The sequence below is a fragment of the Nasonia vitripennis genome (genome assembly GCF_009193385.2).
Source record: "Nasonia vitripennis strain AsymCx chromosome 2 unlocalized genomic scaffold, Nvit_psr_1.1 chr2_random0004, whole genome shotgun sequence".
NCBI lineage: Eukaryota > Metazoa > Arthropoda > Insecta > Hymenoptera > Pteromalidae > Nasonia > Nasonia vitripennis.
This window is the reverse complement of record NW_022279610.1, coordinates 1,803,133-1,815,669: the sequence shown is the minus strand read 5'-3', so window position 1 is coordinate 1,815,669 and position 12,537 is coordinate 1,803,133. Positions and strand designations below refer to the sequence as shown.

The window sequence follows — 12,537 nt, the reverse complement described above, 5'->3', positions numbered from 1 at the left end:
AAGAGAAAGAAAACCGATATTGATAGCAGGCGCCTACACAGTGGTCTCAAAATCAAAAAAATGGGACAAATTCAGTCTTAGATCGAGTATTCAGTCAAATTCATTTTAAAAAATTGATAATTTTTAGAATGAAAAAGAATTTAAAATTTTTTTGTGATATATTCCAGAACATTATTTTGTCTTTGTTTATCAGTAAGATGTTTACAATTTATAAATGCCTCATAAAGTTCGTTGTTTGTTACCGTAATAGTATTCATTGTAACAAAAAATATTAAAGTAATTACATAAAATAATATTTAAAATCAGATTTGAACGAGTTAAAAGAAAAACAAATATCACTTCATAATCACTGTATACACTTTAGACACGATAATACAAAATCTTCAATGCTCAACACTACTATATACACTATATTATATACTACTACTATATACACACTCTTTGCATTCAAAGATAATGACAAATTAGACAGTATCACCTGTGCTCATCAATGCTCTTCACTGGTCGAAAGCCTCGAAACTATAACAAAGCTTATTACCTCCAAGTCGATGCATGTTTCAAAATACGTTTGACCGCGCGCATATATGTTGTATGCAATAAACAGAAGTTTTCTTGGCGCACCGATTCGCTGAAAAACACACACATAAACAAATGCGCGCTTGTGTGTGTTTGTTATGGGTGTGTGCGCGTGCGTGTGTGCATTATAATTTTAATTATTATGTTATCTATAATTATTATTTAAGAAATATATACACATATGTATACCTATACTAGCCTCGTAAAAAATTGAGCATATTACGGCCTAATTAAGCATATATATAATTATACACGTATATATTGTATTTTCGACAGTTCGGACTCAGCATTCAGATGAGGAATCAGAGAATGAGCAATGTTAAAAATGTATATTTAGTCTTCTATTAAATGTTATAAAAAAATAATTTTTCTGAATCTTTTGTAAAATCAACAAATTCCCTAAAATTTAATGATCACTGCATAAAATTAATTTAATTGATTCGTGATAACAAAAATTATAATAAATACTGCATACTGAAACAACTATTAAATAATTTAGCAGTAAGCTTTCTATTTGATGGGCTGATTGTGAATTTACTGCATTTTCGAATTCAGCGTCGAAAAGTACATCAAAAACCCGTATCTTTACTCGCCTCTCGAAAATAAGTCGATATTACATGAAATCAGGGCGGTTTTTGCCGTATTTTAGGGGCAGATTTTTTATTTACTGCATTTCCGACATCAAATTCGGATTCAGAATCGAAAAATACATCTAAAACCCGTATCTTTACTCACCTCTCGAAAATAAGTCGAAATTACATGAAAACAGGGCGGTTTTTGCCGTATTTTAGGGGCTGATTTTATATTTACTGCATTTCCGACATCGGATTCGGGTTCAGCGTCAAAAAATACACCGAAAACATATATCTGCACTTATTTCGAGAGTTAGTTTTTGTTTTCAATCATTTTATAAATTGCGGAAATAATAATTACATTTTTGATTAATTTATCGATTTTTTAACCTTATACGCGGGTTTATAATAAAAAAAGCGGTATCCTATTTCATTCCTAGGTACATCAAGATATGTTTTCAATTTTTTAAAATGAATTTTACTGAATACTCGATCTAAGACTGAATTTGTCCCATTTTTTTGATTTTGAGACCACTGTGCGTCTTCAACGCCTGGGTAGTAAAGTGGGGCAGCTAAAGGACAAACATAGGAGGACAAGCGCTATTGGAAGCATTCGCCTTTCTTGACTAGGTCTTAGTTAACCAAGGATGTTCTTAACATTTTAAAGTTTGAGTTAGCAGCCGCTTGAGTTAGATTGTAGATGGTGAGCGATCATGACACAAATAGTAACCACCAAGCGATAATAATGGAGATAAGAATATCAAAACAGAGATCCAACATGAAGGCAACGATAAAAAGAGTCGGCTGTAAAACAAAGGATTATGATAAGGAGACATTTCTGCTGGCTCATGAAGAAATGCAGCTGTTTAGATCTGCGAATAATAAGGTCGAGCAGGTATTAGGAAATATTACCCGAGCCTGCGACGCGACTATGCCGAGGAGGGCTCCCAATAATAGACCGCCAGTATACTGGTAGGATAAAGAAATTGACGCTGCCCGCAGCGAGTGTCATTGAACCAAAAGACTGGAACAGCGGGCCAGAAAGAAATACTACAAGACTAGTAGAAGTAAAAATGTAGTTAACGCCCAAAACAAAGAAATGAAGGATGCTCAACGAATACTCAAAAACAAAAATCAGAGAAATTAAACGACAGTGCCTTAAAAAGTTACAGAACGAGGTTGAGCTGGATCCCTGGGGGTGATCATACCAAGAGTAATAAAGAAGATAAAGGGAGGTTATATTTCCTCTCCTAAAAGCTCGGAATCGCTGGATTGTAAGTAACTTAACTGGAAGTTACAGCTATCCCCGAAGAGGAGGCAAATGACGAAATCACACCAACAATCAGTACAGAGAAATAAGTGTCTATATGCAAAAGAATTGGGAACAACAAGACCCCAGGCCTGGATGGCATACCCAATATTGCATTGAAAGAAGCTATACAGGCACACCCCAATGACTTTGTGGACCTGTACAATTTATGTCTCGAAAAAGGGAAGTTTCCTAAAAACTGGAAGAAGCAATGACTGGTACTACTACTAAAAGGAAATAAGCTACCTAGAGAAGTTGCCTCATAAAAACCACTCTGCATGCTGGACACCTCGGGCAAGATTTTAGAGCACATAATCGACGTTAGAATGGACCAAGTTATTGAAAAACCTGGGGGACTAGCGAACTATGAATACGGCTTCAGGAAGAAACGCTCTACTCTTGACGCCGTTAGCTTAGTAGTCAACACTGCTAGAACTGCAATAGAAGGGAAAAAATGGAAAGAAGGAGCTAAAAAGTACTGTGCTATCGTTACACTTGATGTTAAAAATGCGTTTAACTCAGCCAGCTGGGGCAATATACACGAGGCACTACGAAAAAAGAGATACCCGCATATATAAGAAGGATTATGCCTACGAGGACCAGTGCTTGGCCCATTATTGTGGATCATCATGTACGATGGAGTACTTAGGCTAGAGCCACCCGGCAACAGTTGTAGAATTCGCAGATGACATTGCAGTAGTGGTAGTAGCAAAGCAAAAGGAAGAGGTGACAGAAATCGCTAACGAGGCAGTAGGTATAATCCAAGATTGGCTAAAGAAGACTTGACTTGATCTTGCTAGCCATAAAACGAAGGCTATCCTTATATCTAGTAGGAAGAAAATAAAGACTATAACACTAATAGTGGACGGACACGAAATAGACTCTCAGCCGACCATTAAGTACGCGAGAATCACCATGGACGCCAGACTAACGTTTAGGCAGCATCTCGAAAGGGTGAGCAATAAGGCAGGAAAAGTCGGTGCTGCATTATCGCCGCGACTAATGATAAATGTAGATGGACCAACGCAGGGTCGAAGGTTACTTCTAGCTAGTGTAACTACATCAATTATGTTATACGGTACCCCAATATGGGCGGACTCTATGCTGGTGAAGTCCTACTCACGAAAGCTGCCAACAGTTTATAGAAGTGCATTGTGAGTCGCTTCTGCCTACCGAACAGTATCAGAAGATGCAGTGTGTGTTATCTCAGGTATGCCGCCTATTGACCTTCTACCAACAGAACGAAAGAATATATATTTGAAGAAAGCCAGCGTGTTGACAATACTCGAAAGGAAGTTTGGAATTCTACGAAGGAACAAACCCTAGCTAAGTGGCAAAGACGATGGGACTCCTGTGGAAAGGGCCGATAAATGCACCGCATCATACCACCACGGATTGTTGACTGGACCATAAGACGACACGGGGATGTGAATTACTACCTTACGCAGTTTTTAAGCGGACATGGGTTTTTCCAAGCCTACCTACGCCGCATAAAGATAGAGGACAACCCAAATTGCCCAGTATGTTTAGAAGCAAATGAAGATGCGGAGCATGTCTTTTATGACTGTTCGCCATACGAAATGAAACGAGAAGAACTCGAGTGTTACCTTCAGACTAGGGTGGCCCCTGAGTCAATGATGACAGCTATGCTAGCGTCGAAGGATGGCTGGTGCGCAGTAAACAACTACGTAAGGAACATTCTCAAGAAGGTTAGAAATGACGAAGAGAATAGAAGGGAAGGACAAGGCAAAACAGCCGAGTAAAACTGTTACTAGACGATGGCCACTAAGTAGTGGATACAAAACGCTCCTCTGACCGATGCAGCGAAACGTAAGTTACATAGTTGAGCACTCACTCCTCCGTTAAATGCAGAGAAACGTAGGAGCTAGGGTTGAGTACCTCTAAGTGCTCCTCAGACCGATGCTGAGGAACGTAGGTGACGGAGTTGAGCCCAGACTCTCTCACCCGATGCAGAGGAACGTAGGTTTTGGGGTCGAGTCTGTCCAGAGGATGACCAATCGATGCTAGGCTAGTTAACGGGCCCCACGGAAGTATTGTTGCAGAGCTTGCTCTGTCTACGCCACATGAAAAAAAAAATAAAAAAAACACACATTATCTAAAAACGCTTGATTCCAACTTCTTACACACCAAAACGTATTTTTGACGAGCAAGCATGAACCGAAGGCGAGTGTATTTGCGAGCCTAAGTCTACTGCAACCACGCGTAGTCAAAAAGCTTACTTAGCTCCTGATGCGTACCATATTTTTGTAATGCATGCATTGAATTCTGTGTTTTCTCTGCCTATCGTCACACAACGCCAAGTTCACATTCTTGCACTAACATGGATATTTTTGCCCACTTTTTTAAAAAGAGTTACAAAAAGTCACTTAAATACCGCTTTTTAAGTCTAAAGACGCAGAATTCATGTTACTGATTGAATGAATATTAATGATGTATTCATATTTTTAGATGGTAGATTTTGATAACAGTTTTTTTAATATGGTGTTGGATACAATAGAAAAAGGTCTTAGAACACACACATATACTTTAAGGGCTCAAGTGTTGTCAGATATATTTCCACTACAACAATTACAACTCACAGAAAGTATGTACACGATTAATGCGTACACCCACCCTGGTTGGCTTGCTCAACAGCTATTTAAAATGTGGCCAAGTTTCAAGGAACAGTCTACATGCGTCAACTGCAAGCATGTGGTAGAAAAAAATTTAACAGGTCTCCAAATTCAAGATGACATGATTTTGGATAGAACATTTTGTGAAGACTACGATCTAAGTGAAATGTTTGCAAAATCCAAATCCATCTGTTCTAAATGTGAGAGACACAACAGCGTTGAGCATAGGCTTGTTGAAACGGGTAAGAATTTGTCAGACAATCTCATGAGTGTACAATCAACTTTTCGCACGTGTATCGAACGTTATTTTTTTATACAGGGGCGGAAAATGTGCTTGAACGCACGCGGAGCGTGCGTAAGTGCATTTTACGCACACTGTATCGAAAATGGTATTTTTAGATTCGCATCCCCTTACGTGTTAGCTACACTACTATACAAATTTTATAATTTATTTTTTAGGCGATGTCATTATACTTCAAGTATTTAATTGTGAAGAGGAAAACGTCACCATTAAATTAGGTCAAATGCCAAAAATATTGAAAGATCCTCTAGATGCCTCTAATCAGTATTTACTAGTAGGCATTGTAAATTACAGTGGTCCAGGAGGCTTTCAAACTCGAAGACGCTCCTGCGAAAATGAAAATAAAACCGGACACTATACGGCTTTCACGTACAGAAGAGGCAATACGGGATGGATAGAGTTTGACGACTTACAACGTCAAAGCTCGAATAGATCTTTAAAATATAAAGCGTTACCAAGAGTAGTAATGTATGTTAAATCTACTAAATTATAACATAAAAAAAAAATTAAAGTATGTACATTTTATTTCTTTCTTCTCTGCTTTCTTAAAAATAGTAATAAGCTTTGTTATAAAGGATTTAATTCGTGAGCATGATTGGTCGTCTAACGCGAATGTTGGTTTATAAATATTTTAGAGAGTAAAAATATTCACTTACTAATTTTAAAACCTACCATTTTTCATTGTTGTTCATATTTTTAAAAAAGATATCGGCCAGATCAGGATGCACACATGAAATGTAATTGATTAGTAACAGTTTCACATGCTTTTTGAATATTATAACTAAGACAGTGCAATAAAACTAAGACCGTGCGATAAAACTAAGCGCGTGATTCGCAAAATTAGAGTAAATATAAACTCGTAACACTTGCATCAAAAACACGCTTTTCGCCTACGAAAAAGTGGAGGGAAATTAGAGTTTTTGAAGCTGAGGCAAAAGGCCTTTTTAGTGCATATATATTTTTGTATGTATATATACGTATAAACACATACATTGAAACGCTCCTTTATTTAAATATTTTTTCATGGTCCGGGATCTCGTGGTATTCGAATCTCTTCTTAATATAAAATTTAATTTGTATGATTTTAGTATTTTGTACTTAACGTATTGTAGCCAAGACTAATATAGCTAAAGGAAAATTTTATGTTTTATTTGTATTTTAAGTCTTTCACTTAAACGGATGTATTACTGTTTAAATTATCTCCTTGTCTAGAATTTTCTTAGAGACGTAGTGTTCTTCAAATATTGTAGTGTGATATGAATTTTATAATACAAGTGATTTTTAAAGGACTTATTGCCTTAAAGATTATTATGTATTATAAGAAAGTAAAGATTTGTTGGACTTATTGCCAGCGCCTTTACTTGCGCACAAGAAGTTTGCTCTGACCAAATTCTACTTGGAGAGGGAGCGTATTGCTCCGTTCCGTTCGAGCTCGGTCGAGCGAATGAGGCTAAGGAGTTGGATGAGGCGCCTTTTATTTTCTCAAGCGATCTACTACTGCGCCGATTTACTGCTGCGCGCTTTCCCTTCCAGTGTGCTGGTGCTGCTACTGCTGCCGCTTTCCCCTCTAGTCCACCGCTGCTGCTGCTGCTCGCCGATTGGTTCGGCGCTGATCACTTTTTTGATGTACTCCCTAGTCGCGATATTTTTCGTGAGCACGTCGTTCGCAGTGAACACAAGTCGGAACCGTTACAACATACATACATATATCTAAGGCGAAGTGTTTTTACGTATCCCAGGACCAGCAAGTAAAATTTCCCCATCGAATACAATTCAGATTTACAATGAAATTCTACTATGAGATATACACTAATTATAAAAGCACGGTACACGACAAGGAGCAAATCGACTTTTTTAGACTTGTATGATGGTTGAGCACTCGTGTTTTTTTAGGCGTCTGAATTGCCCTTGAGTTCCACTGGTCAAGCATTATCCTAGCTTGAGAAAACCAACGTCCGCCCCTAGTTGTGTAACGTACTATTCTAGATGTTTTGACGAAACTCCGAATTTTACTATTACAATGCTTCCTCTAGGAAAGCAAAAAGCGAAAACAAACTATAGGTGAACATTTTTACCAGGGAAAGCAGGGGAATATATGCTTGCATTAAAATTAAACTGTGCCAAATTTTAAGTTTGGAAGACCTTTTTTAGTTATTGTTAATAATTACTTACGTGAAACTTGTTCTTTGTTCAAATCCTCCTGAAAAAATTATATTTACATTATTATTAAGTTCAATCGCTTATTAAATTTAGTGAAATGTCGTCGTAGAATACAATCAAATAGTGTAGTTTTTTTTTTGTAATATGTGAATTTACACAGTCGTAATATACAAAAAGGTATACGTCGCGCCATCTACTGGTTGACGACGAGTTCATGCAACGAGGCGAGCTCACGCGAGAGCAAACACACTGCGCATGATTTGAGTGTATACTCCAAGCACTCCCCTATTGCAAAATCTCACTTGAGATCTTACATAAGATCTCACCTGAGATCTCACCTGAGATCTCATGCCAAAATCTCATCTGTAATTTTGGTCCGGAAGCTGCTGGATCCTCTTATTTAATAAAAAATAAGGTTTTTAACATTGGAAGTCGCCTATAAGGAGGTGCTCCTACTCAGAAGAGTTCAAAAAACTAGGTAAGATCTCACGTGAGATTTTGCAACAGGGTCACTATACTGTATACCCTTGTACGTAGAGTAAGACTATGCTGCGCTAAACTCTACACTCTCTCTACTGTAAGACTCCGAGCTGATCGGACGCAACGCCGACTTGTGGCTATGGCCACTTCTAAATATATTATTATTTAAACCTCACAGATATTATTTATTCAAACCACCACTCCAACATGGTAGCAAAGCATGGTTGGTAAACAATTATTTTTATCTTCTACGTTAACTTTCGCGTCACGTAGAGATAACAGAAAGTGAGGTTAGAAAAGCCACGTGGAAGAGTAGTTAACGGTTATTGTTAATAAAGTGAAATCCCACAGTGAAATTGTTAATAAATGAGGGATTTGGTGTAATAAATAATATCACTCATTGTTCCAGTGGACCCTTCGGGTTAGTGTTGTACCTTTATTTAATATTCATTGTTGGAGATTACACTTATATCGTCGGATACGCACATGTGCTCGGGCTCTCTTTATAGCCATCTTACGCTCTCGATGGTCGAGCTGCTTATCTTACTCTATACTCACGCTTTCACACTATACCTATTGTTACCGCTACCGCGCGCTAGTCTATCCTGCTTGCTATAGTAGCCCACGCATGCCTGTTCGTATACTCTCTATAGTGTGTAAGGATAGTAGCATATAAATTACTCATATCTCAACACACCTCCTTAATTTTTATGCTACTTAAACTTTAAACAATTTTTAAATTTATTCTATAATTTTCGAATATAATTCCTCCCAGAGCCTTTGTTAAAATATCAGCAATATTATTTTCTGAGTCTACTTTTACAATTTCAATTTCTTTCTTTTCGTAGCATTCATTTACAAAATTATAATGTACTTCAATGTACTTCGAGTTTTTCGTCATGTTACCAAATTTTGCTATTGCTATGGCTCCTGAGTTATCCTCGTATATTTTTATTGGTTTTTCTAGATTAATACTAAAGTCTTTTAGCAAATTTTGACAACTTTGATTTTACTTACAGCGTCTGATAAAGCTACGTACCCAGCGGCTGTTGACGACTTTGTCACACTGCCCTGATTTTGGACTTTCCAATATATAAGATTTCCATATAATCTTATAATAAATTCTCTCGTGGATTTCCTATCGGATTTATTTCCTGCCCAATCAGCATCAACAAAACTGTCTATGACTTCAGCATTTTCATTCTTTTTATAAGTTAACTTTAAGTCTTTAGTCAAATACAAATATTTTAGAACTCTCAACGCGTATTTATTATGAGTTTGATTGTAGCTATTTCGAAATGGAATTAAATAATTTACACTATGACTAACATCTAGTCTTGTTCCAGAGCTTATATATAATAGTGCTCCTATGAGATTTCTATATTTTATATCACTTGATGGTGTTTATGTGGATTCTAGACTTAAATTTTATTCCATCGGTGTTTTAAATAGTTTACTATTTTCAATATTATATTGTCTAGCTAATGACTCTATGTAATTACTTTGGTCCATTGTCATCTTACAATTTTTATAATCATAATTAATATTTATTCCTAAATAAGTTTTTACTTCGCCTAAGTCTTTCATTGAACATTTTTGTGGCAATTTCGTTTTAATCTCATTAATTTTTCGCATTGTTTTTCCGCAAAACAAAAAATCATCAACGTGTAGAATCAAGTCAATTGGTTCGCTATTCTCACATTTTGTAGCAATCAATAATCGCTTACAGATCTTTTAAATTCTAATTTTTGCATATATTTGTCGAAACATTCATACCAAGCTCTCGGGCTTTCTCGAAGTCCATACAACCCTTTTTCAAGTGTATACACTTTTTCATCACCATCACCCTCGAGTGATGTATATACCTAGACATGAAAAATTACGGAGAGCACCACCTAGACCTCGTCATCGGCCACCCCGTACACCTAGACACCGCCCTCGAATTATTTCTACACTTAGACACTAAAAACTACATGTGAGCGAGCATGCAGAAAATCAATGAGAAAGCAATATCCATTTGTATATAGCTGTGCCGCCAACTTCACGGTCCTTGCACTTGTTGCGGCTAACTAAAAGGTCCTAACATTTTTTTATTTGATTTGAGCATTTTGTGAATGACACACTCGTGTATTATATCAAAGGTAGCTGTTTTTACTAATATTTTTGTTAAAAATCATAGTTAAGCATAATAAAACATAATATAAGTCAAAATATATTAGAGACAACAAAGAAATTCATTTATTTCTTTGTAATGAAAAATGCGAACCTCATCATAGAAGTAAATAGTAGCGTGGGCGCCGCGGCTTTGTCTGCTTCTCAAACTCGCCTTCGTGGCGCTGCCGCGCCACTTGATTTATTGAAGTGTTTCTAATTACTTACTAGCAAAGAACACTCGCTTCGCTCGCGATTTACATATTGATTAAAATGATATTCAATCATTCGATGTGTTATTATTAAATATACTGTTGAATATTAGATGTATCTTCGATGATTATATATTTAGCGCCACTAGTAGTAGGGGATATGCGGGTTCTGCGCCACTTACCATCCGATCTGGCATTTCTACCATACCGACGCCAGTATGGCAGTTCTGCCTTATAGGCCCGCTTCCCTGTGTCATCTCGCGTCCAGCGGCACCCTGCATTTTCAGCAGCCCGCGTCCCCTGGGTAAAACAAATCGATGATCTATAACGATTATTCCTGCCATGCCGACGTCTGTAAGTCGCGGGCATATAAGCATCTGGCTGCTTATAAATTTTTTTCATCCAGGCCCGATGTCCGAATCCCGCGTCCCGATTTTTTCTTCACGATTACAGGCTGCTACCCGTGGGCCGAGTCTCACTACAAACTTGATGTTTATTAAAATATTAATCACTCGTGTCTCACTACAAAATTTGATGTTTATTAAAATATTAATCATTGAATTTTTTTGCGAGGCTAGCTCCCCACTTTCACGATCACTTTTTTTATATTCACTTTATATTAATTATAAAATAACACTGTTTTATATAATATAACGAATAATTCATCAACTGAATTTGGAATGAAGAGGAGTATAGGTTAAATAAATAAAATTTGCAGGTAAGATTAATACATATATTTAAACAAAAATTATAAAATTATCAGTATTCTTTTACAAAATGTCTTAAATTCACTAAGCTGTTTTTTTTATTCTTCTTAAACGTCTATCAAATAAAGTTAATTAGACAATTGGCTAGATATTTTAAGCTAACTTCTCTTTTTTTAGTATCTTCTTTAAAATTATTGTACGCCTCTTCTTTTTCAACGAGTATAGCGTTAACTCGCTAGTTGGTAAGAAAACATCAAACAAAGAATCTAGCTGTAACACAATTTTCATTCCAAATCTAGTAGAAACTTTTATCACGTCTGTAATCAAATACGATTTATTAACTTCCAAGTCTCTTAATTTCTTAGTTGGAAGGTAACTTGGATATTTTCCAGCCTGATTTAATACATCCATGGTTTTGTTGAGCTGTAAAAAGAATATATAATTATATGAAACAATTAATTTTATTTTATTCACTATAACTGCACATATAGAATTAAACACTTACACTTTATATAGCATAAAAGAGAATTCACTGAACGCACAAAATCGAGTGTGCACACTGGCGGTCAGCAGCCGATTTTATAGGCCGAGATGAAGGTCAATCCCACCCGTTCGCGAATCTTATGCGCGCGCAGTGAAGGACACCTCCCACTCTCGCTTACACTCATCTTATGCGCGCGCAGATGTGTATGTGTTAATGTATTGTATGTATTAATATAATTAATAATTTAATGAATATTTTTGTATAAATTTTCTATTTCAGGTGGATCATGAAGCGGATACGCCGGATTCACCAGATGCTGCTATTCGTGGCGGTTTTAGCTATACTAATGATTCCAGTGATGAAGATAATGGTTATGCAGGGATGATTGAGCGTTTTTGTTTCTGCAGTAGTGTTACAATAGTTTAAAAAAAAAGACGCTTATTTCTAGTGCATTTTTTCGGTATGTGTCATTTTGCTGCAGTGTGAATAGGGCATTGTGCGCGAGCAGGATTTCCTTAAAAACTCTAGGCAATAAAATTTTCACCCACTTGAGATTGCCGGTGGGCTAGTGTCGTGCAGCAAACGCGTACTGCAGTTGTGTGTCTACAGCGATAGAGGGAGCAGAGGAAAAGTGAAAAAAAATGAGTTCCGAAACAAAGAATACGTCTCCAATGATAGTTGTATCGATCGATAATACAACAATCTATCAGGAGATAAAGAGTGGTGAAGTAATTGTGAGAGAAGTGCGATCAGATCCGAGGCGCACGAAAAAGCCGAAAACACCTTGCGATTTACCATTACCTCCGTTTGCTCGCAACTTAACATTAAAGTTTTTTCCTTTATACGAAGACCCCGCTGTTCCAAATACAAGTGAGGGTAAAGTGTTATATTATGATTTTAATTTTAATCAGTATGACTGTATGTGTCGCGGTACAAATCGTGTGTGTGTGTG

At 36.8% G+C, this 12,537-nt stretch overlaps 1 protein-coding gene across 2 annotated transcripts in view; it reads right to left on the bottom strand.

Moving 5' to 3' along the window:
• LOC103317091 (troponin C, isoallergen Bla g 6.0101) overlaps nucleotides 1-12,537 on the bottom strand; it is a 179,645-nt gene that overhangs the window by 75,926 nt on the left and 91,182 nt on the right. For both annotated transcript variants that reach the window (XM_031924018.1, XM_031924019.2), the window contains exon 2: nucleotides 7,564-7,591. In XM_031924018.1, coding sequence (XP_031779878.1) covers nucleotides 7,564-7,591 — 28 coding nt within the window. The remainder of the gene's footprint in view (nucleotides 1-7,563; nucleotides 7,592-12,537) is intronic.